Raw genomic sequence first — 27,607 nt, 5'->3', positions numbered from 1 at the left:
GTTGTATGGTAATATTTTCATGTAGGATCTTCTCAGGTGAGTCTTATTGATTCACATGTTCTAGGTTATAGTTTTAAAAATTCTTATGAAAATACTTGATGTGTTTAAATTCTGGAGTAGAGAGTTGTATTGCTGAGGATTTTTGCTTTTTTTTTCCTTTTAAAGTCATCCGTCCTTGGTTCAGGATTTGGAGAGCTTGCACCTTCCAAAATGGCAAACATCACCAGCTCCCAGATTTTGGACCAATTGAAAGCTCCAAGTTTGGGCCAGTTTACCACTACCCCAGGTTCACAGCAGAATAGTACAAGTCCCCCCACAACCACTTCTTCTTGGGACCTCAAGCCCTCAACTTCCCAGTCCTCAGTCCTTAGTCATTTTGGTAAGTATACATTTTCTGTGGTGGTTAGCCCCTAGTGAGGACATGCTAAACATTACGAGAGTGTGCTGAATTGTGAACAGTAATGTGGAATTTGTCCAGAGATGTTTCTTTTTAATAGAATTTCTGTGGTGTTTGTGAATTACATCAGATAGCTTTGTATTGTATAAATACCTGCATTTATTTGTTGTTATCAGTAGTGGTAGTAGTACATATCTTGAAGAGATGTTCCAAAGCATGGTAAAGCCCTACAAATACAAGGAAATAACACTGAGTAAATGCCTGGACAGAATTTTCTAAGCTCTATTATAATACTGTGGGGACAGAGTTGGGATGTGGAATTTTAAATCACACCCTCTGGGTTGCTTTCTCATTTTAATATTTGTATGTATCTGTCATGATTTGTGCCAGCCTTATTGTCAGTGGTTTATAATATAAAGGCACCATATGTAAGTTGGATGTTTTCTAAACTATACTCCCAGAGATTTTGTGACATTAAAACACCCATTTTCCACCAACATACACACGCCACACTGTATTAAGGAATAGCAGAGGGTTATTAACCATAGTGTTGGTTTCCTAGGCATGTTTATGTTTAGGGCTTATTAAAAGACACGGAATCACGTTTCTCTCCTGAAAGAAACAGTTTGTTGTTAAGGAAGTATCTGAGACTACTCCCAAATTTGGAGTCCTGTCTACCAAGGAAATTCATTAGAGCCTTAATACTCAAAGTTTTTTATTGGGGAGCTGGTTATACATAAGTACCCTCTGCCTAGTACATAACAATATTCCAGATTCCCAGTAGGAAAGCAAGTGTTCACCGTAAACCACCTTGTACAAACATTAAAGGTGTAGAGAGTCATTTTTATCTGATAAGAGTGCTTGGCAACCTTTGCCTAGAATATATTAAAATACTGCGTTTGCAGACACTGGCCAAGAGCCAGTTAACAAGGTGGCATTTCTGATGCTAGTTGTAGTCCTATGTTACTCTTTTTCTGCAGACCCACTGCAGTGGGCGATAAGAGTTTTTAGATTTGTACATGCTATTTCTATATTCTTTATAAATCCTACCTTTTTATATATGCCTCTAATATAAAGTCCAAAAATAGACTCATCTAAGATGGAAATACACCAAGTCATGGGTTGGCAAAACTTCAACTGGATTTGTCACCTGTTTTTGTAAATAACATTTTATTGGAACACAGCCATGGCCATTCATTATGTATTGTCTTATAACTGGTTTCAGTCTACAAAGGGAGAGTTGAGTAGTTGCTAACAGATGGCCTTCAAAGCCTAAAATACATACTACCTGGCTGGAAAAAAAAGCCTAAAATACATACTACCTTGCTGGAAAAAATTGCCCACTTCATTATGATTTGAAAATCATGTAGACAAAGGGCTAGCTTCCTTTATAAAGAAGAGTAACTAAAAATAAAGGAGACTAAACAAGGTAAAAAAAAAAAAAAATGGTCAAAGAGGTATTGTCAGAGTTCATAGGCAAAGAATACTGGAGTATATGAAATGATGCCTCATTGAATTTATATCATTTTAAATTGCACCTTTTATGCCATTTTCCATCCTTCAGATTAGGAAGGATAAAAGTTGGTATCACAGCATATTAAAAAGTGTGTGTTCTATCTTTTGAAAGAATTTTGAAGTGTTTGTCAAAATTTAAAATAGAGTTGTTCTTTGAACCAGTAACTCTTCTAGTTGTTGATCCCACAGGTATATTTGCACTTGAGCAAAATGTCTTACATAAAGATACATTCATTGCAGCACTGTTTTTCTTAGCAAGATATTGGAAAACCTAAAAGCCTGTTAATACAGTACTGGTTTTAAAAATCGATGCCTCTCTACACTGGATTACTATGTGGCCCTAAAAATGAAGTAGCTCTTCACATGTTAATATGGAACAATTTTTGAAAACCAAATGGTTTGTGAGGAAGCTATATATATAATGTGTGTGTGTCTGTGTATGTGTGTTTTGAAACAGTATCTCTGAAGATACTCAAGAAACTGGGTACAGTGTCTGCCTCTGTGGAGTGAATCTGGAGATAGGGTTGAAAGGGTGATTTATAGTCCTTGTGAACTTTTTTTTAACTTTTGGATTTTGTAATATCACGTTAGTTACTGAAAAACAATAATTTTTAACAGTTTTGTTAAGAAATCCATAAAGCAACAAAAATATAATTCTCTCTTAGCTAAAGGCCAAATGTGTAGCAACTCCATGCTCTTTTACCCACTCTGTGTGTCTTAATGTAAACTATGTCTCCTCTCTGCATAAGAAATGATCTGTAAACCCATTCAGGCATCCTTTTCAATTTATCATATACCAGTTATAATAGGTCACACACACCCCCAACTTAGGGGACTCAGGTAGAAGGTTGTTGGGAGAAACAAGTGGTAACTACAACCTTTCACTCTCAGTCATATTGGAAGACGGAGCTCTAAGCCCACGTTCCTAAATAATTGATTGTTGCTTACTTTCCCTCCCTCCCCCTTTACATATTTCATAGACTTCAAATCTCAGCCTGAACCATCCCCGGTTCTTAGTCAATTGAGCCAGCGACAGCAGCACCACACTCAGGCCGTTGCTGTTCCTCCTCCTGGGTTGGAGTCCTTTCCTTCCCAGGTAAAACTGCGAGAGTCAACACCCAGAGACAGTACCTCCACTGTGAACAAACTTTTGCAGCTTCCCAGCATGACTGTAGAAAACATTGCTGTGACTACCCACCAACCACAGTCTAAACACATCAAACTACCGAAGCGGCGGATACCTCCAGCTTCTAAGGTCTGTTCTCCATCCAGAAGTCACAGGCCCAATGGTGGATGTATTTCAACATTTAGCTCAAGGGTTGGGTTAGTAAGTCTCAGAAACGGTGACATGGTATTTTTTTCCAAGCACATAGCTTACTGCTTAATGAGGAATCGGCCATTTCTGAGTGGCTGGGCTAATATGAGAGGGAATGGTTTTGTGTTGGAGACAGAGACTGTTCATTGAAATTACAGGATCTGGGTCAGAGAATCTGCTGGTCTTGTGTATTTACCTGCGTCTCGGAGATAGAGAATAAGTGGTTCTTTGACTAGATAATGCTTTCAGCGATGGCCCGCTCTCCTCCCTTCTCTCACCCACCACCACCCAGCCCGCCCCCATTTCTTCGACCTCTGCTCTAAGAAGCAGTTGGTGGCACTGACCATTCTGTTGTTAACTGCTCATTTTTCTTTTCTCTTCTTTTTTGAAATGTCCTGTGCCTTTTTCCTTCTTGTGGATGTCTTGCACCTTGTTCCTCCGGGGTGCCAGTAGTGCTTTGGGAAGCCGGTGCTCATTTGGCTCTGCTAGAGGCCTCTGGGACATGGGATCTCTGATCTCTGTTCCTGACGTGACGGCTCTGTTTTTCAGATCCCAGCTTCTGCAGTGGAAATGCCTGGGTCAGCAGATGTCACAGGATTAAATGTTCAGTTCGGCGCCTTGGAATTTGGATCAGAACCTTCTCTCTCTGAATTTGGATCAGCGGCAAGCAGTGAAAATAGTAACCAGATTCCCATCAGCTTGTATTCGAAGTCTTTAAGGTACACGACTTCTTATTTCTCTGGCTTTGACTGAATTAAGCCCTTTGTTGGCAAAGTAAATCAAAATAGAGCCTAAGAAATCACCTGGTGGAGACAGTACACCCTGTGGTGGTAAGGTTGTGCACCCATGACTAGTCTCTCATTCCAGAACTTTTCTTCCATCACACCAAAAAGAAACCCTGTGCTTGTTAGCAGTCACTCGCAATTTCCCCCTCCCCTCATCCTCTGGCAGCTAATCCTCTGTCTCTGGATTTGCCTATTCCGATATTTCATAAAGCAAGAATCATGCAGTATGTGGTCTTTTGTGTCTGACTTCTTTTATGTGGCATAGTGTTTTCAAAGTTCATCCATTTGTAGCTTGTATGCATTTTATTTCCGAATAGTATTTCATTGTGTAGATAGATACATCACATTTTTTTTATCCGTTCATTAGTTGATGGACATTTGGATTGTTTCCACTTTTTGGGTATTAAGAATCATGGTGCTGTGAACATTCATTTACAAATTTTCTGTCCTTTCAGTTCTTCTGGATATAGACCTAGTAATTGCTGGTCCTATGGTAACCCTTATATTAACATTTGAGGAACCAGGAAACTTTTTTCATAGTGGCTGTAGCATTTTACATTCCTCCCAGTAATCTCTGAGGGATGCACTTCTTGTACATCTTTGCCAACACGTATTTTCCTTCAGTGGAATGTTTCATAGGAAGAGAATCCCAGATCTTAGATTTTATTAATTTTTCTACTCCCCAGAACTAAAAGCTGGTATTTGCGCTTTCTAAAAATGGTTTCAGTGGCACCTGGGTGGCTCAGTTAAGTGTCTGCCTTCAGCTCAGGTCATGATCCCAGGGTCCTGGGATCGAGTGCCTCATCAGGCTCTCTGCCCAGCAGGGAGCCTGCTTCTCCCTCTCTCTGATTGATTGATTGATTGATAAATAAGTAATAAATAAATAAATAAATAAATAAAATCTTAAAAGAAAAAAAGTGATTTCAGACTTCTGGGTTCCTTACAGAGTCTTAAGGATTCTTAAAGATGTCCCTCTGCCTGTCATTTAAATTAGGTGGGTCTGATTGGGAGTGGAGGGGTGTTTTGAATATGCATCCTTTTAATACAGTTAAAGAATGCAGTAGTACAAATGTGTAGGTACAGACATGTTTATTTAATTTATAGTATGGCAGTAAAGTGATGAAATAGTTCTTGATGAACCCCATGTAAAGTGACACAAAGTTATGTCTAAATCTTTTTATTCTTTCTAGTGATTCTTTGAATACCTCTCTACCAATGACCAGTGCAGTACAGAACTCCACCTATACAACTTCAGTTATTACCTCCTCCAGTCTTACCAGCTCATCACTGAGCTCCACTAGTCCAGTAACAACGTCTTCCTCCTATGACCAGAGTTCTGTGCATAACAGAATTGCATACCAAAGCTCTGTGAGTCCATCGGAGTCAGCTCCAGGAACCATCACGGTAATTGGTCTTTTCAGGTTTCTTCTTGTAGGAAATCCTGTTTGGAGGGTCAGTGTTTAGTTTGGGAAATTGAGGGTTTTAGATGAGATTTTCTTTTAGAAAGAAAGAAAGAAAAGGCTAACCTTTTTAAGATTTTCTTTTATTTATTTTGTTTTATTTATTTTTTTCTTTAAGATTTTATTTTTATATTTGATAGAAAGCACAAGTATGCAGAGCAGCAGGCAGAGGGAGAGGCAGAAGTGGCCCCCGTGCTGAGCAGGGAGCCTGATGCGGGGCTTGATCCCAGGACGCTGGGATCATGACCCGAGCGGGCACTTAAACAACTGAGCCACATAAGTGCCCCAAGATTTTATTTTTATTTATTTTATTTATTTATTTATTGTTACCATATAATGTATTATTTGTTTCAGGGGTACAGGTCTGTGATTCATCAGTCTTACACAATTCACAGCGTTTACCAAAGCACATAACCTTCCCAGTGTCCGCCAAGATTTTATTTTTAAGTACTCTCTCCACCTAACATGGAGATCGAATTTACCAACCTGAGATCGAGAGTCGCATGCTCCACCAACTGAGCCAGCCAGGCACCCCCTAGAAATTGGCTAACCTTTTGGGGCACCTGGGTGGCTCAGTCGTTAAGCATCTGCCTTCGGCTCAGGTCATGATCCCAGGGTCGTGGGATCGAGCCCCGCATCGGGCTCCCTGCTCAGCGGGAAGCCTGCTTCCTCTCCCACTCCCCCTGCTTGTGTTCCCTCTCTCACTGTGTCTCTCTCTGTCAAATCAATAAAATCTTTTAAAAAAAAGAAATTGGCTAACCTTTCTTATAGTTTGTTGAGTTTACTAATAGTGGGCTGTGGTGTGAAATCTGCATTTTAAGCACCCATACACAGGAGTGTATGAGTGGACCGAGAAGCTTAGTATAAGGATAGCATAAGGATACATCCCAAATTGTCCATAGTGCTTTGCATGGGGTTGTGGGGTGGGCGTGGGGGGGAGACACAACGGACCTATAGTCTTTTTTTTTTTTTAATTATTATTATTTTTTTTAAGATTTTATTTATTTATTTGACAGAGACAGAGACAGAGCAGGAACACAAGCAGGGGGAGTGGGAGAGGGAGAAGCAGGTTTCCTGCTGAGCCGGGAGCCCGATGTGGGACTCGATCCCAGGACCCTGGGATCATGACCTAAGCCGAAGGCAGTCGCTTAACCAACTGAGCCAGCCAGGCGCCCCGGACCTATAGTCTTATTTGTAATATTTTAGTTTCCTGAAAGGCAGAGATGTTCAAGCATTACTAGTGAGAGCTGCTTTTTTAAAAAATTTATTTCAATCTTTTATTTAAATTCTTGTCACCGTATATGGTAAAATTCTGTAGTAGTTCATTTAAATTAAATAAACAATTACAGTTTTAGTTTCTCAGACGTACTAACCACATTTTAAATACTCAGTATCGGGGCAACTGGGTGGCTCAGTCAGGGTCCTGGGATTGAGCCCTGCATTGGGCTCCCTGCTCTGCGGGGAGCCTGCTTCTCCCTCTGCCTGCCGCTCCCCTTGCTTGTGCTCTTTCTCTCTGTCAAATAAATAAAATCTTAAAAAGGAAATAAATGCTCAATATCTATAGTGGCTACAGTATAGGGACACACACATGTCCGTATAGATTATTCCCTTTATTGCAGAATGTTTCCTTGTATAGTACTCGGCTGTAGTTTCTAAAACATAAATCACACAGTGTGCTGTCCGAGTTTAAGTGTATGTCATCTGCTCAGCTTCTCAACTCCAGCCCTAATTTCACCTGGTATGCTGCTTGCTCATGTCATTACTCACCTCATTCCTTGCTTGGCTATTTGAACTGAGACCCTGCAATTTCTGATCTCTCCTGACCATTTGGTATTTCTTTACTTTTGCTCCCACCATTCTTCTGCCTAGAATTATCCCCACCCCGAATAATGTAGTTCCCATGTTGTATCAGTTTGTCCATTGTGTTTTTCAAGGGCGCCTGGGTGGCTCAGTCAGTTAAGCCTTCGGCTCAGGTCATGATCCCGAGGTCCTGGGATCGAGTCCCGCATCGGGCTCCTTGCTCTGCAGGGAGCCTGCTTCTCCCTCTCCTTCCCACTTGTGCTGTCCCTCACTATCTCTGTCTCTCTCAAATAAATAAAATCTTAAAAAAAAATTTTTAAATAAAGGGATTTTCAAGGTGGGATAAAATATACCTAAGGTCTGATGCCTGCTCTTTTTCTGTTACCCCTTTTTATTCTTTCTGTTTGGTGTGGTTTTGAAAACACTTCTTTGGGGGCGCCTGGGTGGCTCAGTTGGTTAAGCGACTGCCTTCGGCTCGGGTCATGATCCCGGAGTCCTGGGATCGAGTCCCACATCGGGCTCCCGGCTCAGCGGGGAGCCTGCTTCTCCCTCTGACCCTATCCCCTCTCATGCTGTTTCTCTCTCTCTCTCAAATAAATAAATAAATAAAATCTTTTAAAAAAAACCCACTTCTTTGGATGTTGCCATTTGTGCTGTTTTGGATGTACATGCTCAGTGTTATGTCTATGTATTTAGTGCGTAGTGAACCCTAGTTTAGAGGGAGGCAGAGAGTAGAGTTTTGATTGTTCTCTACCTATCTGTATATATTGGTAAGGTATATTGTGTTTCCCTTTACCTGACCTCAGTCTTTTTTTTTTTTTTTTAACTGTGAGCATACTAGTTTTTTTTTAAGATTTATTTATTTATTTGACAGAGACACAGCGAGAGAGGGAACACAAGCAGGGGGAGTGGGAGAGGGAGAAGCAGGCTTCCCGCCGAGCAGGGAGCCCTCGATCCCAGGACCCTGGGATCATGACCTGAGCCAAAGGCAGACGCTTAACGACTGAGCCACCCAGGTGTCCCCAGTCTTCTATTTTAACTCATTTTTGGTTTTCTCCCTCTCAAAGTTCTAATCTTTTATAGTCTACATTTCTTGTATATAACTTTATATTGTTTTAAAGAAAAAAATATGTTGTAAATAACATTTCTTGAACAGAAATTGTACTGGAGAGGCGCCTGGGTGGCTCAGTCATTAAGCATCTGCCTTTTGCTCAGGTCATGATCCAAGGGTCCTGGGATCGAGCCCCGCATCGGGCTCCCTGCTCAGCGGGAAGCCTGCTTCTCCCTCTCCCACTCCCCCTGCTTGTGTTCCCTCTCTCGTGCTCTCTCTCTCAAATTAATAAAAAAAATCTTAAAAAAATAATTGTACTGGATTTGGGTTAATACAGAGGCAACATTTCTAAGGTTTGTCTTTTTCCTTAGTAGTTTTTTTTTTTAAGATTTTTTATTATTTGAGAGAGAGAGACACAGAGATAGCAAGAGAGAGCATGAGTGGGGAGGAGAGGGAGAAGCAGGCTTCTCGCTGAGCAGGGACCCTGATGCAGGGCTTGATCCCAGGACCCTGGGGTCATGACCTGAGCCAAAGGCAGATGCTTAACTGCCACCCAGGCGACCCATTCTTCAGTAGTTTTGACATTGGGTCCTGGGATCGAGCCCTGCATTGGGCTCCCTGCTCCGTGCGGGAAGCCTGCTTCTCCCTCTCCCACTCCCCCTGCTTGTGTTCCCTCTATTGCTGTGCCTGTCAAAATCTTAAAAAAATAGAACAACCAAAAACCAAACAGAATAAAACAGGCCATCGTTTCTTGACTGATCTATACTGCATATGTTTCTGGCTAAATTTCAACAGAAATTCAGCTAAGTTGTCATTTGATTTTGTGGGTTTACTTACTTTCTCTTCCTTTCCTTATAGAATGGACATAGTGGTGGTCGAAGTCAGCAGACAATAGACAGTAAGTACATAAACTAACCATTCTTGTTTTGGCTGGTGGAAATCAAACAGAAAAAGAGTATAGCTAATATGATGGGGGAAAAAACGGGCCAGTGACTAATTATGCGAAAATAGTCCTTTTGCATTTTTTCTGGTAGTTACTTGTGATCCATCACATTGGCATCCTTTCTTTGGCAGGGTTTACAAGTTCAGCTACAGATTCCCGTATGAGTAGGTTGTAGCTGTTGGTATTATGAGAAATATCATAACTACAGTAAGAAGGAGGTAATATACGCCTCATATCACTCTGTTCTAGTCGACTGCACCCCAGGTGTAGATTGTGGTATGGATTTAAAAGATGCTTTGCTTTGAGGTAGAGGTTCCAGTATTGTCATAGAGCTCTTCAATACTGGGAAGGACTTTTTTTTTTTTTTAAGATTTTATTTATTTGCCAGAGAGAGAGAGTAGAAGCAGAGGGAGCAGCACGCAGAGGGAGAGGGAGAAGCAGGCTCCCCGCTAAGCAGGGAGCCTGATGTGGAACTCGATCCCAGGACCCTGGGATCATGACCTGAGCTGAAGGCAGCTGCTTAACCGAATGAGCCACCCAGGCATCCCCTGGGAAGGACTTTTAAAGCAAAAATTTGGTGTGCTAGTTCAGGAAGGACATGCTCATTGCCTTCAGGATCTAGTGGACTGTTGCAAAGAAGAGAGGTCAAATGCTCTTCACTTATAAACATGTGGGGAAAAAAAATGAGGTTCTCCCTGCCCCCGATTGTAGTAAGCTCAGTGATCTCTAGAGTTGGTGCAGGTGAATCTCTGTTAGTTGTTTCTTTCCTTTGTTCTTGGCTTGGTTATCTGTGATTGTTAATGATGATTTTCATTCTTTATTCAGTAAGGCAAATGGGTATCACTATTGGGTAGAGAAGCCAGAAGGACTTTTTTTTTTTAAGATTTATTTATTTATTTATTTGATAGAGAGAGAGAGCCCAAGCAGGGAGCCTGATGTGGGGCTCGATCCTGGGACCCTGGGATCATGACCTTAGCCAAAGGCAGATGCTTAACCGACCAAGCCACCCAGGCGCCTCGGACTTCCTTTTATTTAGGATTTTTGGTAGTGTGGACATGGAATTTCATCAGTCCAAGAGGGGGCCTCAGTTGGAATTAAAGTGACATTTGTGATTTACTCAGAATTGGTTTTGGTATTGCTGGGCTGCCGGAGCTATTTGGAGATAACTTTGGTAGCTATGAGAACTTCTGATGTCAGAGGACATTCTCATTCCATAAGCCTTGGTGGCAAGTTTCTTTCGTACAGGCATGAGATTGAGAACACATAGAGGTGTCCTTGATTATTTGGAGATTTTTTGTTGTTGTTTTTAATTATCTCTACACCCAACCTGAAGCTTGAACCCACAACCCCGAGATCAGGAGTCACATGCTCTACCAACTGAGCCAGCCAGGCGCCCCGATTATTTGGAGATTGTAATTAATTTTTTTAGAGGTCGAGGACGGGCAGAGGTGGGGGGCGGAGGGAGAGAGAATCTAAAGCAGGCTCCACACCCAGCTTGGAGCCCAATGCAGGGCTTGATCTCACAACCCTGACATTATGACCTGAGCTGAAATTACGAGTTAGGTGCTAAACCAACTGAGCCACCCAGGCACCACCCGTATTTGGAGATTTAAAATGAGATAGTGAGAAGTGAAATGTCTGGAAAACATAGTGTGCATTTTAGATAGGTTTATCCTCCATCTGTATCTTACTTCCCACGCTTCTCCCTCTCTCCCCCGTTCTTTGAGAGGCCTCTTGTGAACTTGTTATCAGTGTGACCCAAGACCTAGGGAGGTAAGTTATGGGTCTGAGTTTTGGGTCAGGGGCATCTGTGGTGTTTTCATCTGGTGTCTGTAACAACAGGTATCATGTTTGGAATAGATTGTCAGTAAAAAACAAGCCTCTAGACTATAAGGACTCCTATAAGAATGGGCCAAGTTGTGTGTTGACCCTCTTGCTATCTGTGTTTGTTTTCAAATCATCCTTCTTTTTAGAGACTAGTATGTTTTCCATTCGGTTCCCAGGGAGTCCTGTGGGTGGGTAAACGTTACTCGTCCTTCCTAACTGGAAAAGACAATGATGCTTTATATCCAAGCACATATCCGAGTTACATGTGTGGATAGAACTAAAACTGAGTCTTTTCTGCAGCTAGGATTGATCATATTTATGTTCTTCTGGAAGCCTAATAAACTCCTTCATGTGCTCTGAGGGTTTTGTTTGTTTAAGGAAATGCTCACTCTGCCTGTGAAAGTGGGTGTGGACAGTGGCTTTTAGATATCTGTAACACCCCACACTCTGTGTACCCTGGGCTCTCAAACCCTGTTTGCCCTGAATTGACTGTGAGCTTTCCCAGGTCAGCCTGATTTAATACTGACTTGATAGAAGCAAATACCTAACTCTTTGACGGTCTTGCCTACCAGATTTGTACTATCCCTTGTGCCTTTTGAGACAAATTTGCCTCACATTGTAATCCTGTGTATCAGTCTTAGAGCCTCTTGCCCTTTCTAGTGCAGCTCAGGGTTGGGTTCCTTTAATTAGGGGAAGTATGTCCACGTTTTAGGACAGTTTAGGGTTGGTTAAAAAGCTATCATTTCCTATTCTTGGCCAAGTCCTATTTGTCTTACCTTCACATGTCAGTTTTATTAGTCGTATTGGACAGAAAATGCTTGTGCATTTTCCCCGGGGAATGTAACTTTATATGTTTCTCAAACCGATCCTGATGTGTTACAAGACATTGAGCATATTTTAGATACTTATGATTGGTTCTGGAGCTAAACCTATCTGTTTCTTACAGCTACTTCATCCGTTCCAGCTCCAAAGACAACAGATCCTCCCTCCGCCCTCCCATCTGTGGGCTCCCTGCCCAGCACCACTTCCTGCACTACGCTTCTGCCCTCTGCATCTCAGCACACTGCCACTTTGCCCTCCATGTCCCAGCCTGGTGACCTGTCCAGCAGCCCCCTCTCTCAGCTTAGCAGGTATGGAGAAAATAAGGAGCCAAAATGAGAGGCACACTGGGGTGAAGTCCCAAACCGTTACAGAAAGCAGTGGCAATGAACAAAACCCTCTTGCTGCCCGCAGCACGATGGCCTGATCTTCAGCAGTAATGTGTCAGTGTGTAGGGTTTGGCTGGGCATGGTCTCAGAAGCACCAGATGTGTAAACCTTACCTACTTGTAATGCCCCTGCTGTCCCAGAGCACTGGGGCCCCTGGGAGTGGGCGGCTGGGGAGTCGCTGCTGCCCCTCTTCTTGGACCCCTGAGGAGTGTGCCCTGAGCCTGGTCTCTCCTCTCAGCTCTGGGCTTGGGTCCCTGCGATGTGAAGTGAGAATGATGTTTGGTTTTTGAGCAGGTCTTTCACTTGCTCTTGTTCTGGCTTCAGAGGTTGAATTATTAGAACAGGGTGTGTAGGATAATGGATTTTGTTTGGTCCTCATCCTGTGTCTTTGGAGTACCTCTTCCCCCCCTTAGCTAGGAATAAAAAAGCCTTTGGTTTGAATTATTTTTTTTTTTTTAAAGATTTTATTTATTTATTTGAGAGAGAGAGAATGAGAGACAGAGAGCATGAGAGGGAGGAGGGTCAGAGGGAGAAGCAGACTCCCTGCCGAGCAGGGAGCCCGATGCGGGACTCGATCCCGGGACTCCAGGATCATGACCTGAGCCGAAGGCAGTCGCTTAAGCAACTGAGCCACCCACGCGCCCCTTTTGGTTTGAATTCTTGATTTGATGGGAAGTCAGGCCCTGGCTCTGGCTCTGGCATGGGGGCGGTGGGGGTTTGAACGTAGGAACTTTCTTCCCTCGCACACAGATCGAATGGGGTCTCTGTGGCTGACAGTGTTCTTAGTGCAATCCTGTTCTTACTTTTTACAGTCTAAAGAGCAAATGATTTTAGTTGGCTGAAGCTGGCTCTGGAGGTTTCCCAGGCCATGATATCCCAGATCCTCATGGTGAATGACCCTTTAGATCATTTCTAACCATCCCAGCACCTGGTCTGGGCCCCCAGGTGATGATGAATGATGGGTGTGAAGCCAGGGCGCATCTTGGAGGGATGGGGCAAACCTGGACACATGGGCCTCTCCTGTGGGGTGACTCGGTGGGGCGGACACGTGATGCTCTGTTTTGTCTTCTAGTTCACTCTCCAGCCATCAGAGCAGCCTCTCCTCTGCACACGCAGCGCTCTCCTCCAGCACATCACACACAGTAAGTGTCTTCTCGGTCCCATCATCCCCCACCCTGCTCAGCGAGCTCGGTGGAGCTTAGTCCTGTGCAGGTGGAGCTTTGGTTTGTGGGTTTTGAATGTCTAAGATAATCTCAAATTGCTTAGGTGTATTACCTCAGTCTAGGCATGTGGTTTGATCTGTTGATTTTCCTAGGCACCATGGAGGACATCTTGCTTCCTAAACTGGTTAGGGGCTGGATTTGTTCCTAAGCACTCACTGAGCTCCTTGTTTATTAGAGGAGCCTTTTGAACCCACTCTGGGGTTGGTCATGTTGAGGTGTTTGAAGTAGGCTCATTGCTAATTTCAGCTTGTGCTCCACCAAAAGTCAAGTTGAATCAAGAGCATTGTTCTAGATTACCTTCTGTTATTTTGGGAAGGCCATTGTAGAGAGAATGTTGGGAGGGAAAAGTGAGAGCTTGTGTGAGGACTAGCTGTCTTTTGCCACATGCACATGTCTCTCTCTCTGAGACTCCCAGCCCTGGCTCTTAGCCCTGTCAGTGTAACTGCATTCCAGTTTGTTGGTGGTCATGGGGACGTTCCTCGTTGTGGCATCAGGTTTTCTGTCCACTCCTTCTTCGTGCCATCTCAGGCCATCCTCCCCAGCTCAGAGGCAGACTTTGCGAAGGTTGATAATGAAAAGGGAAGCCTGGAGTGTGGAGAGTCAAGCATGGAAGTACAAGTGGGGTGCCAGTTGGCAAGCATCCTGGTGTGCTAAAGAGTAACCCTGGGTGATGGTTATCAAAGTGTGGCTTCTCAGGGTGCGGAGCTGGGGGCACAGTTTCAGTGGTGGGTCTGTATAGCTTGTGGGTGGAGGAATGAAAGGTGGTGAGATGGCGAAGAGGCAGGGTGGTAGTGGGGTTCTTCACTCAGGCTGGGGGACCCTGAGCATAAGGGTGGGCGGACAGGTAATGAAAATAGAGAACAGAAGATTGATCCTCAGTGGGGTAGTAGTGGGGTGCTTCACTCAGTCTGGGGGACCCTGAGCATAAGGGTAGGCAGACAGGTACTGAGAACAGATAACAGGAGATGGATCCCCAAGCAGGGAAGGAAGTTTGGGGTACAGATCAATAGGAGAAATTAGAAATTTGGGAAATTAGTGTCCTCTGAAGAAGAGGTTATTTGCTACAGAATGGAGTGATGGCGAAGGGTCAGCTCTCTCCTTCCATCAAGATGGGGCTAACTTGAGCTATCCTAGTGAAATCTTGCACAAAATTCTTTGTCATAAAATACATAGATCACCGTCTTTATAGCAGAGCACAGTGTGGATACCTCTGTCCTCGGAGTAAGCGCCTGGCCCCCTGCCTGTGCCCACTGTTCGGCCGGTGGGAGCTGTGGGTGGTCGCCACCCGAGCCCTGGACAGCTGCTGGCCTCCTGGTCCCCGGGCCCTGGTCCATTGGAGCTGGTGTTCTTGCTCGCGTGGGTTTGCCGTTCTGCATCCAAACCACCACAGCTAGAGTGGCCTCATCCAGGGAGTCCCGGACTTTGTCATGAGCCAGAATTGCTGCGTTGCTAGTATAGTTAAAAGGTTAAGTAATGAGAAGTATGAGGAGATACATACTGAAGTGTTTTTCTGTATCATGTCGCTTGGCTCTTACCCCTCTTCCTACTATTTTCTTGATCTGCTGGAGTTTTTTTGAACCCATAAAGTAGGAAATGCATACACTGTCACTTTCCCTCTGCTTCTTGCCCCTTTTCTTTGATTTTTTTTTCCCCCTGTAACATGTATGGGAGTGTTCCCTAGATAGTGTCCTTCAGCATCCGCCCCCTCCCCCCCCCCCCAGTGTAACAGTGTTTCTCTGAGATATTTCTGTGTTGAAACATAGATTCTGTCTTCTTTTCCCATAGCTCTACTACATCACATTATTAAATCACTCACTGCTGGAGCTGCAGAGCCATTTTCTGTCTGAGTACTATAAACGGTGTTACATTCGAGAACTTTGTACCTTGCTGTGGCAGCAGAGGCAGTCCTAGAGGTTGAATCCCCAGGCATTTGATGTTTTATACAAATTGCCGAATTGCAATCACTGCACAGTGATTCTAACCTGTTTACCTCCTAGTGGCAGTGAAGGAGATGTACTATTTCCCCGCTGCCTCCTCAAGTCCTCCTCAAATCCTCAAATCGTATCATCAAATATTTGTATGTTTCCCATGTGTTAATTGAAAAATGACCTGTCAGTACAGTGTTAATTGAATGAGATTGAACATCTTTTTTAATATATTAGAATGCCATTAAATTTCCTTTTCAGCAAGTTCTTCATATTGTTCATTTTTCTGTCAGGCCCTTGGTGTCTCTCTAGGCAGTCCATATTCAGGAGGATAGAAAGTAGCCCTCTGTGATGGGAGGTGCAGAGACTTTCCTCTGGTTTGTCACTTTATTTTTGACTTTTGTATAGTCAGATACAACAGTCTTTTCATACTCTATTGTAATTAGGTCTTTCCCCCTTGAAGTTTATGGAGGAAATCTCCGCGCTTTCTCCTGCCTTTTGTGTCATTGTGGAAGGGTTGGTGCAGCTGTGCTTTCTGGGCCCTTTCTGAGGAGCCGGCTCCAGCGCCCTGTTGGAGCCACTGCGTGAGCTGTTTAAATGGAGTGGAGGGCAGTTAGGCCAGCCCCCCGTGGCGTTCACAGATTGGACAGGTGAGGGATAGGGACAGGAGCGCGGTCAGGTTCATTTGGTGGTAGGAAAGGCTTGCTGGATGACTTTGAGTTCCTTTGAGCAAATCAGGCACTGATTTTCTAGTAAGCTGCTCTTCTGTGGCTTCCCCCTCTCCCCAGACTAGGGAATAGTAATTTTTTGTCCTGTGGTTAAAAGAGTTGAGAAGTTCTCTGACTCGTGACACGTAGGCACAGTGGTCAGAGCTGTTCCTGTTTCTGTAGCGGGTGGTCAGCCTGGCTGTGTGCAGAGGAACGTGGAGCTGGTGCTGGGACAGGCTGGCCTCGCCTCCCCCACCCCTGGGGCTCTCCTCACCCAGCTTCCATCAGGAAGTCCTGGGGTGCCCCAGGAGACCACGAGTTTGGCTGTCATCACCTTGTTGAACTGATTCTGGATGTCAGGACCTTAAGGTCAGTGCTCAGCAGGGTAGGGCAGCCTGTGAGGCTGGGACCTAACACAGAGCTGTCTGTGTAGTGGAAGACCCGTTGCAGGGTTGTCCCCCTTCTCCTGGAGCTTCCTATTCCTGAGGCTTCTCCTCCAGGAGTTTCCAGAGTACTTTGTTCTGTACATGCTCTGGTTTGAAGGCTGGTCTCAGTCTTACAGAGCCTTTCTTCCTTTGTTGGGCCTTGTTTTTTGCAACCAGGTGCATCTCTTCTACCCACCCCTCAGCCCTTGAAGCCCTTTCTGGTACCTTGTTCCTACCTGGAGTTGAGCGGCTGGCCAGGGTTCCTGGAACTCTTTAGAGCTTTTGTTGGGTTTCACCCTTCCATCCTAGGTGGATCCTGTTGAACAGGCAGAGATGCAGGCCATGCCCTTCTAGGTAGGTCCTGGTGGCCTGCACAGTGTCCCCAGGATCTGGAGGAAGGGCCTCTCTTGGCCCCCTGTGACTTCCATATCAGACTAGTTAGGAAGCCTAGTAGAAGGCAGCTGTCCCCAGAAGGCTCTGACTTGGGCTGGGCTGCCTGTGGTGCCGTGATCGACTGCTCCTGAGACTACTTGCTTTTCTGTGAGGTGGGTTCTCACCTCACATGCCGATGGTCTGGGTTCATATCTGACCTAAGGTTTACCTGGGTGTCTGTATCTTATATAAGATAGCAGAGCTTGAGCAACGATTTTTAAGAGGGTGTTGGTCAATAAAGCTCAGCTTTAACTGTGTGATACTCAGCTTAGGAGCTGTGTCCTGACGGCCTCATCTAGCTGCAGTGTGGGGGCCCACAGTGAGCACTGAGCACAGAGCCCCTCAGACTGGTCTTCAGAGTGCAGACCCAGATGCCAGACCAGGTTCTTTTGCACTCTTATGTTTTGCCACCACATCCATGTGTCCTCGCTTTTTTGTTTTGCCAGCACGCCAGTGTGGAGAGCACCCCTTCCCTCCAGTCCTCAGCCACCTTTTCAACGGCAGCAACGTCTGCCTCGGGTGCCACGTCCTCAGGGCTCAGCCTGCCGAGCAGCATGAACACAGTGAATAGCCTCTGCCTGGGGGGGACCACTGTGAGTGCCCCCAGCAGCAGTACCAGGGCCACGCCCTTGGTGACCTCAGGTGTGTGCTCCCCAGACATGTCCTACCTATCCCCTGCCCCTAGAAGGTGATGCTTGGCTTCCCAGGGAGGATGCCTGCAGGCGGCTGCAGGGCATGCTGGGTAGCATCTCGGTCTCCCTCCAGCCCTGCCATTGCTCCCTGGTCCATTTTGTTCCACTGACTTCTTAGAGAGTCCCAGTCCTTCCGGCGATGATGTGGGGATGGGTGAAACCAGTCTTCTGGGTGGGCTCCCCCTGGGCAGGATTCCTGGTAGCCTTTGTGCTTGTAGGTCCCCTGTCTTCTGTCCTCACTCCTCCCTGGAGCTGAGATGGCCTGGTGATGTGGATGGACCAGGGAACAGCTCTCTTGGGCCTCTTCTGGCCACTTGGTGTCACTGATTGTCCATCAGGCAGACTTGGGCAGTCTGTGTGGACCAAGCAAACTGTGGTTTGGTAGAAACTCCTGAAAGCTACCTTTGACACAGCCTGTCCCCCTCTGCTGGCACCACCCAGCCTTCGTTCTGTTCTGAGGAGGCAGATTGTTCCTTATGTTCAGGTTTGCTCAGTGCTGTGTGACAGGAGTGGGTGAGGGGTGGTGTTTCTGTCTGTGCATGGAAGCCTCTGATGTGGAAGGAGCCTGAATGTGGTGTCCCGTGCTTTGTCTCCCCTCCTTCCTGGAACAGCCTTCTGTGTCTCTCAGCCGCTGCCCTCCCCTCTTGGTGGTGGCCCCATATGGGGCAGCACTGTGACCGTGAGCGCAGCTCCCCCTTCCCCACAGCCGCTGAGGCATCTCACTCTTTGTGGTGGCATCTTCACTCATTTGATTTTTGCTCTTACAGGCAAAGCACCCCCTAACCTGCCCCAGGGAGTACCTCCCCTGCTGCACAATCAGTACCTCGTGGGCCCTGGAGGACTGCTTCCTGCCTATCCGGTGAGGGCATGGTGTGTAGCTCCAGGCGGCCCGGCCCCTGTGGCCTTAGAGGCTGGCACCTGGCAGGACCTGGTGAGGCGGGCCTGGGCGGCTCCTTCCCTAGTACTTCTCCCTCATCTGAACTTCATCAAGGTGTCTTCCCACAGCAGATGGTCTGAGTCCCCATGTGCCATCTCCCCAACCTTGTTTAGGCCCCTGCGTGGGCCTGGGCTTCCCAGGGGATGCTACATGGTCCCTAACACCCTTTTTGGTCCTCACGCAGATCTACGGCTATGACGAGCTCCAGATGCTGCAGTCACGGCTGCCAATGGTGAGTGGGGTGTGCTGGGGGACGGAGGGGAGTCCGGCTCTCTCACAGGTTCTTCCTCTCTAGGCCTTCATCGCCACCCTACTGAGAAAGCTTCTGGCCTTCGGGGGATGTGCTTCATGTCACTGTAGCTGGGCAGGAGTGTCCTGTGCTTACAGCTTGGGAACTTGGAGACCATTGGGACCTGGGGTCCCAGGAGACAGTGCCCCCTACTACCTGTGGGTCCTTTTCTTCCTTCAGGCCCCCCCTCCCCATTTTGAAAAAGGAAAACTGACTGACTACCTCTAGAGTTTTTTTCATGTCGTCTTCTTTGAAGTGCCGTTCAGTGTCTTTGGTCTCTGAAGTGGCCATCAGTGATGCTTGTGATGGCAGCATGGCTCGTCTGTCCCCAGCTGGGTGACCCGCTGGAGCTGACACTCTTGAAGGATCCTTGTGGAGCCGACCTGCCATCACGGCTTGCAAGCGCGCTGGCCCCAGGGAGTCCCTCGTTGTGCAGCCTCACCCTGAGGCCGGGGCTGCTGCAGCTTTCATCCGACCCTGGCTCGCAGGCTGGGGCACCTCGGTGCACGGGGGGGCAGGGGGGCGGGGGGGCTGCTGAAGGAGGTGTGCCTCCTGCCTGACAGGCCTGCTGCCCCGCCCTCCTTGCTCTGGCCTTTCCCAGACTCCGGGGGCATCTGTCGCGGTGCTGGAAAGTAGAGAGCTGTCTGAACGCCCCTGCTCCATGTGAGGTGTTCCCCCAGTGTGGCGTCCTTCCTTAACTCTTTCCCATCGGCTGCCCCCTGCTGTGCTTACGCACAGAGAGCTCAGGGGGCTGCAGGTATCCCCTCCTCCTCCCGGGCCTGCTGGCTGAAGCTCTTGTCTCTCAGGAGAATGCTTCTCCGGCTGCTGAAGTATTTCCAGAGGCAGAGGTGGGTGGCTAGGTGGCTCTTCCCCCTGGGTGCACACCGGCCGCCCCTCACACGGCTGCGCCCGTGTCCCCAAAGGACCCAGAGTGGATGTTGAAGACATGATGGCAGATTGCTGGGGTGGTCAACAGAACTTAGGGTCTCTGGGGAATGCCTGAGCCTTAGGACTTTGCAGAAGAGGAACTGGAAGTGGCCCTGGCCCCCTGACTCTCAGGAGGAAACCTTGCACCCACCTGACCTGAGAGCCCCAGGCATCAGATGGGAGTGTCAGAGGGGTTCCTGGTGGGGGCCCCCAAGAGGGACTCGGTGGGATCCCAGCCCTGGGAGTCACCCTGCCTTGTAGTCTTTGTATCCTTTTGTGCCTTAGAAGAAATCACCTCTGAGCCCACCTTTTGAGATACATTGTGTTCGATTTTCAACCCTTTATTCACTTACTAGAGTCTGGTACTTTTGTGCCTAGTCCCCGCCTTCGCTTTTTCCTTTTTTCTGTGAAAGAGCTCCCCCTCCTGGGCTTGCTCTTGGTCTGTCCCCGGTTGTGTTCTTGCTACCGCTGCGACTTCCTGGTCCTGCCTCCTCCTGGGGTTCGGGGCTGAGGAAGCTAATGGGTTTCCTGGAGGTTAAGTTGGCGATAAGGCTGAAGGAGGGTGGAGGTGCCATCCCTAGCCCAGATGGCTCCTGTCCGGTTGTGACCAGGCACTGTGGCCCACAAAGAAAGCAGGAAGGCTCCCTGTGGGGCCCAGAGGCCAGGGGGCCATAGGTCGAGTGCTGGCAAAGCCCTGGGTGGTGAGTGAGGGCCGGGTCGGGCCTCCCCTGCCCCACAGAGCTCCGCTGTTTGGCGCTCTCGGTGTCCACACTCGCCCTGGCTCCTCCATGGTCAGTGCTGCCACGACAGCGTGGGTGGTGAGGGGCCACTTGGGGACCCTGCCTGGGGTCCTCTTGGACCTGTGCCCGCCTGGCATTGCTGCGCTGCCGTCTGTTAAACCCTCAGGCACCCCCTCTCCTGCTGGTTCCTTTTCAGGGTGCCGTAATCCAGTCAGCTCTCCTAGCCACCCTTTAGACTCTGTCACCTAGGACAAGCCATAGAGTCGGTGCGGCCTGTGGCGTTACCAGCGCCCGTCGGCGCCGTAAATTACCGTGAGCTTGGGCCGTCCGGGGCTCTGCCTGGCCAAGGCTGATGGACCTGTCGGCGCGTCTGCACACTGTGCGGCTGCCGCCCTGCACAGCCGCGATGCGCACCACTTGGAGTTCGGGGGCCGCCCTCTGGAGGTGTGCCTGTGTCCCTGCGGTCCGGCCTGTCCGCGGAGCGGGGCATCACCTGGAGTGCCTGGGCTGCCTGCGGGGCCTGCCCTCCTGCGGCTGGGCCGAGGCCTTTCTGCTGATGGAGCCTCCGTGGTCTCTCCTAGGATTACTATGGGATTCCCTTCGCCACGCCCGCAGCCCTGGCCAGCCGAGATGGGAGCCTAGCTAATAACCCGTATTCAGGTGAGTCTGTTCCAGGGGAGAGGAGTGGGGGGCGGGGGGGCCTGGGACTGGTCTGCAGCTCATCCCAGGCATCTGGAAACAGAAGCAGAAGGGCTGAGCGAGGCCTGCTCGCTTCCTGTTGAGCCAGCAGCCAGACCTGTCCCTGTGGGCAGGAGCCAGTCTGGCTTTTTTCCTTGTTGGATAAGGAGGGGGTGGGGGCAGTGATTCGAGTCAAGTGTTCCTCTTCTCCTAGGTGATGTCACAAAGTTTGGCCGAGGTGACTCTGCATCCCCTGCGCCCCCCACCACACTGGCTCAGCCACAGCAGAGCCAGTCCCAGGCCCACCACACAGCCCAGCAGCCCTTTCTGAATCCTGCGCTGCCCCCTGGCTACAGCTACACTGGCCTCCCCTACTACACAGGCGTGCCTAGTGCCTTCCAGTATGGGCCCACGATGTTTGTGAGTGTCGGGGGGGCGGGGGTGTCACTCCAGTTGGGGGCCAGAAGCAGGGAGGGAGGGAGCTGGCCGTGAGCAGTGTGTTAGGCTGGGGCCAGAGCTCCTTTCCCGTGGGTTTTTACGGCCCGCGCGGGCCGTACTACTGAACGCAGGTGCTTTGTGGTTGTGCTGCCTGGGGCGAAGCCGGGGGATACCCGACCTGCTCCCCTCTGCCCTGTACCTCCACTGACGCCTCTCCCGCTTGCGCCGCCAGGTCCCTCCGGCCTCCGCCAAGCAGCATGGTGTGAACCTCAGCACCCCCAGCACCCCCTTCCAGCAGGCCGGCGGTTACGGCCAGCATAGCTACAGCGCAGGTGAGGGGCGCGCCCAGCACAGAGAGGCGCGGGCGGGAAGGCTTGCCCGGCTCACACGTGCCTCTTGTACCCTGCCGCGCTAGGTTATGATGACCTGACCCAGGGGACAGCAGCGGGAGACTACAGCAAGGGTGGCTATGGTGGATCATCACAGGCACAAAACAAGTCTGCAGGTTCTGGGCCTGGCAAAGGTAGCGTCTGCCCCTCCTTTCCAGGATTGAGGCCCAGGGTAGTTGTCTTCTACTGACTCTTTCTCAGGCAAGGCTACCCCAGAGCGCCCCTGGAGGTGGGGGAGGCTGGAGCTGGGCCCAACGGCCCTGGGAACAACTGCTTTCCCTCCTAGGCGTGTCCGTGTCTTCAAGCACCACCGGCTTACCTGACATGAGCGGCTCAGTCTACAACAAGACTCAGGTGAGGGGGGATTCAGTTGGATGGGTCTGCCGGCGGGAGAGGCCGCCCAAGCTGGCCCCTTACCACGGTCTCTTTACCTTGCAGACTTTTGACAAGCAGGGATTTCACGCAGGGACTCCTCCACCGTTCAGCCTGCCCTCGGCCTTGGGTTCCACCGGGCCCCTGGCCGCCGGAGCGGCCCCCGGTTATGCGCCCCCACCGTTCTTGCACATCCTCCCCGCCCACCAGCAGCCTCACTCACAGCTGCTACACCACCACCTGCCACAGGATGCCCAGGTGAGCCCAGTGATGGAGGCAGCCACCCTGCCCTGGCCTCGGGGTCCTGCTCCAGCCCTTACAGCCTTCTCTCCTCCTCCTCCTCCTCCTCCTCCTCAGAGTGGCTCGGGTCAGCGCAGCCAGCCCAGCTCCCTGCAGCCCAAGTCGCAAGCCTCCAAGCCCGCCTACGGCAACTCTCCCTACTGGACAAACTGAACCTTTGAAGAGGGGGGGGGCTCGGGCGGGGCTTACCCTGGGCGGGAGAGAACACACGGAGCCCATTTCTGGGAGCCCAGTGCCCTTTCCTAGAATTCCTGAGACGTGTAACTGTGTCAGCCGAGCCTCTGTGGGGAGCCTGCCTCCCAGACTCGCTATTGTATGTAATGTATTTATGTATGTATTTGTAAATGTGATAGAAGTCTTGGGGGCATGGGGGGGTACAGCTGCTACTCTTAGCCAGGTCTGCAATCCCGACTTGGGCCCCTTCTCGCTGTAGCAAATAAGCCCTTTTCCCACTCCTGCCTTCAGGCCTTCCCTGTAGCCTCCCAGCCCATGGGCAGCTGGGAGCAGTGTGTGGAAGGGCTGCTTTTAAGGCAGTTTGGGGACTGGGGCCAGGTACCAATGAAGAATCACTTCTTCTCTCGCTCCCTTGTAAGCCATTATCTGAGTTTCCTTCCCTGTGTAATTACTTTAGCCCTCTCTCGTTTTGAGAAACCGATCCTTTTGTCATTTGTCATGTCCCTCTCCTACCAAATCTTCATCTGGGAACAGCAGAGCTATCCTTCCTGCCCAACATGAAAGTGGCACCTGTTTGTCTTCATACAAACCAGAGGCTTCTGCTGCTGGTCTTGTCCCCAAGAGACTTGCCTTCCTCTGGCTGACTGTTTTTTAAAACCGTCTGAAGTTGTGCTAGAGATGTTCAGTCAGTGTGCTCCCTTTAAAAAAAAAAAAATCAAAGATAACGCCTTCACCTCAGTGAGAGCACGTCTCCAAGCAAAGGCTCCTCTATTCCAGTTGTCCTGAACCAGGTGGGCGACTGTTTCAGGGGTTTTCTCTTTTGCCCAATCTCCACCTAATAAAGTTCTGAGAGCATGCACGGTGTCTGTGTGGTGTGACTGAAGGGTAGCTCAGGGCACAGGCTGTCTTCGTGATTGTTCCAGGCCCCGTGGACTTCACAGGAGAGCTGTACAAGTAGAGCTCATATGGTCAGTCTTCTGACAACGGGTTGTGAGGGCTTGAATTGGCATCCCTTCTTTGCCCCGGTCAGCATCCAGGGAGTGGAAAGGTAAATGAGGAGGCTGACAGGGCATGGGCAGTGGTTATCAAAGTTCACTTTTTTTTTTTTTTTTATTTGAGAGAGAGAATGAGATAGAGCATGAGAGGGGGGAGGGTCAGAGGGAGAAGCAGACTCCCCGCAGAGCAGGGAGCCCGATGCGGGACTCGATCCCGGGACTCCAGGATCATGACCTGAGCTGAAGGCAGTCGCTTAACCAACTGAGCCACCCAGGCGCCCCAAAGTTCACTTTGATAAGGCAATCTCTTACAGGCCCCCGGTCAACAGGAGTACCAGGGCAGGGTCCTTTCATTTCTGAATGTCAGCGGACATTAAAATCTGAAAGGTAAGAGCGGAGGATGTGTTTCTCATGGCCTGAGAGGAAGTTTGAACAGCTCACCCTCTCTGTCCTTCTTCAGCAACCAAACAGAATCTTGGTGGTTAGTCAAGGGATGGGGTGGAAGAGAAGACTAGCGAGTCACGGTGGTGTGAGGGAGGTAAGTGGATCCGGGGTGAAGTACTTGCTCCAGAAAGTCCCTGGCAGCCGTTCGCCTGGGCCGGGATTCCAGTGCAGCTGCTTCCTCCTGCTCCCAGGCCACCAGTCCGGGAGCCATCAGGGCCATCCACCAGTCGTGTGTGTGGCCGGGGGCAGATGGCCCCACTAGCCGGCAGCACAGCGGCGCTCCAACCTCCAGGTTTTGCCCAAGGCATTACAGCCTCTCACTCCTAAATAACCCCGCAGACTAGGCTAAATGAGCACCCGGAGTGGGGCGTCAAATACTGGTCACGTCGGTGTGCCACAACCAACCTGGGGTCAGGCTTCACCTTTTCTGTTTCTGGCCTCTAGAATCAGTGGTCCTTTCAGCAGATGGGCCATGTGCTGCTGGTGACCCACAGCTTGAGATCCCCGCCAGAAAAAAAGTGTTCACAAGTGAAACTAAACAGGGACTTTATTCGATCTCTTGCCTGATCCCTGCTTATTAACGAGCAGCCGGAAGTTCAAAAGACAACGGACGATGAAAACAAAAGGCTCACCTGAGGAGGGCAGTGGAGCACCCTCAGAGCTTCACCCACTGTACTGGCAGACTGTGCCCCACTTAGGAATTAAGGTTAACAAATGGCTGTGTCTTTAACGACCTTTCCTCAAAGCTAGTAAGGACTGGGAATGTGTATTCCGTGAGGAGGTGAGTTGAGCAGAATATCCTAAAAGGCAGGTCAGTGAGATTCAGTTTTGGTTTTTACTTTTTCAGCTGAGTCATGCGCGTAATACCTGTGACGGAACAGTGGAAGTACTGAGACCACCTTTTAGTTTTCTTTAACACAAAGAAAGAGGGTCATCCCGTGGGGAAGTAGCAATACAGGTATATTTTATTTCACATTTTATTAGTAGACAGATGGGCAGAAAAAGACAAAATAAACCACTAAAGGGGAAGTTCAACACAAAAATGCATCAGATAATCTTTTCTTATAAGTTAAACTGAAGAAAAACCTACAATTTCAGCTACGAAAACTATTAAAGTCAGGTGTGTCCTGCTGGTTTCAGAATAGTTGAAAATTGCATCTGAATCTTTTTGTAAATGTAAACCATTTTTATCAGAATGGGAGGGGTGGGGAGTTAACTTTCAGTGGAGAACTACACATTTTCCCCTACAGTCTCTTACTGTGTATGTCCCAAACATAAGGAAACCAGCAAATAAAGAAGCAATTTCCAGGGAAGAGGAAAGAGGGGACTACAAAAAAGTCTGGCTAATAGAAAAGAACTCTGGAATGTTACGAAATAGAGTGGGAAGACTCTGAGAAGCAACAACGGAATCGTGATACTACTTTCTCCACCCAGCCTCAAAACACACAGACCTGAAGAGCATCCAGAGAGGCCTCCACTAGAATCAAAAGGAATATTAAAATGCGGGATTCTGAATTCATGTTAACACCAGATAATCAGCACAACTGTACTTACAAAGTTCTGGCCTGAGCCTGAGACCTCTGCTCCCAAAAAGAAAAAAAATTACATGCTCAAGTTTTCTTTTGCCACAGGATGTGTTCTCAGGACAGAGCTCTGGAACCAGCATCTGGGTTTTACAGGTTATTTAATTCTGAGTTATCAGAATGTCTACCTGCTAGCCAATCAACACATGCCAGTCTTTTCTGGAACTGATTGTACTCTTATCAGAGGCAAAGCCAGCCCTCAATAGTAACACCCCAAAGGGCTGAGAGGTCTGACCTCCACCTGGCTCTCTGGCTCCCTGAGTCAACGTGCAACAGAGGCCAACAGGACCTAATGGGACAGGGCTAAGCAGCACAGCACCTTCCGCAACGCCAAGGTGCCCGGCCTGCCCTGGCAGAGAGATGCCTTCGTGGTAAAGGAAGAAAGAAAAGCCTTAATTTTAGGGCTCCAGGAGAGAAGACCAAGCTACTGGGTGTAAACGTGTGTGAGGGTAATAGGGGGTAATCAGAGCATTAGGAGAGACTTTGGACTCCAGAAGATATGCAGGTTATCCGGAAGCATTACTTAAGAAGTGTGGGGTGTAAAAAGCTAGTTCCAACATCCTTCTATGAGAATTTGCGGCCAGTGTTTTCTCACAAAGAGCTGCTCTGTTCTCGGAATCTGACTGGATTCACTAGATTCAGGGGTGCAAGTAGTCCTGGCCCCATGGGGATTGGACAGAGATTCTGCGACCAGGCCCAATACTGTCCCATATGAACCTCTGCATGTTAACATTCCCACTTAATACCAAATCAAACTTTAGAGGCCAGAGAGGTCTGCTGGGCATCAGTCAGCAAATGTTCGGAGGTTGAAGAGCGAATGAAAACCCTGAGATCAGAAAGGAAGGAGGAGCTAAGGAAGTAAGCATCACCTACTCTGTTCTAGGATCCATCCTACCCCCGTCCCTCAACCCTTTGGTTCTTTTGAGCTATGATCTGAAGAAAAGAAGTTGACACCAGTACACAGGGATCTGGAGGAGGATTATAACCAGTCTCTGTTCCTATTTTCCTTCCGAAGTCTGTAATTTTACATTATAATTTTCCCCACTGAAAGAATACTGCCCTCCTATGAACTGGCCCACTCCCAAAAGAAAGAAAAATCACCGCCAAGTTCTGAAGTCCCTGGTTGAAGGCCGATGGATCTCAAGATTGAAGTGACACGTGACTGAGACCAGGGCAGTCAAAGCTGCAGCCACTGCACATTTGGAAGATCTAGCCGCGTTGCCCGTACATGGCCTGCAGCCAATTCCCTCGGCCCTGCCAAAAAAGTCAAAGCAGCCCAGGGCAAGCTCCATGCACAACTTCTGCTTGCCCTCCACAGCCAGAGTACATGGAATGAAGGGAGAGAAAAGTCCAGGTCACATCCAACGAGGAAAGCGGGAACTGGTCACTCATGTCTCCTATCCACAGCTATCACTATCGGCATAAGCAGCTCAATGAAAACCAAAATCTTAACACATGCACCTAGGAGTAATACTGAGTAATTAAAACTGGCTACTTATACTCTCACCATGAGTATTTTTAACAAATCTTTGCGGGAAAGGCCAAGTTCACATAAAACAGATGTTTTCGCACCCAACAGTGGTCACCAGTAGTTTTGACTTTTTTCCCCCAGCAGCATCAACCAAAATTGGCATAG

At 48.5% G+C, this 27,607-nt stretch overlaps 1 protein-coding gene and 1 non-coding gene across 3 annotated transcripts; both read left to right on the top strand.

Annotated features, from left to right (window-relative positions):
* On the top strand, nt 1-23,806 carry UBAP2 (ubiquitin associated protein 2). 2 transcript variants are annotated; one of them, XM_081803082.1, is made up of 17 exons: nt 4-379; nt 2,893-3,167; nt 3,777-3,946; nt 5,203-5,416; nt 9,182-9,221; nt 12,040-12,223; nt 13,374-13,443; nt 17,460-17,655; nt 18,473-18,564; nt 18,827-18,874; nt 21,180-21,258; nt 21,491-21,696; nt 21,947-22,046; nt 22,130-22,237; nt 22,390-22,457; nt 22,542-22,733; nt 22,833-23,806. In XM_081803082.1, exons 1-17 carry the CDS (start codon nt 211-213, stop codon nt 22,926-22,928), a joined length of 2,307 nt encoding a protein of 768 aa, XP_081659208.1. In that variant the 5' UTR covers nt 4-210; the 3' UTR covers nt 22,929-23,806. The 2 variants fall into 2 exon arrangements, with proteins under 2 accessions (XP_081659210.1, XP_081659208.1); XM_081803084.1 differs by lacking the exon at nt 22,130-22,237 and having other exon boundaries at nt 1-379.
* LOC115941381 (small nucleolar RNA SNORD121A) lies at nt 11,310-11,391 on the top strand. The gene has a single exon (XR_004076134.1). It is a non-coding gene; the product is annotated as a small nucleolar RNA SNORD121A (small nucleolar RNA).
* Nucleotides 23,807-27,607: the final 3,801 nt, after the last annotated feature.

Source organism: Leptonychotes weddellii, chromosome 14 (genome assembly GCF_054177405.1).
Source record: "Leptonychotes weddellii isolate Sample4059 chromosome 14, ASM5417740v2, whole genome shotgun sequence".
In the NCBI taxonomy this organism is placed as follows: domain Eukaryota; kingdom Metazoa; phylum Chordata; class Mammalia; order Carnivora; family Phocidae; genus Leptonychotes; species Leptonychotes weddellii.
The sequence above is the reverse complement of the archived record's forward strand: the minus strand, read 5'-3'. Positions and strand labels throughout refer to the sequence as shown.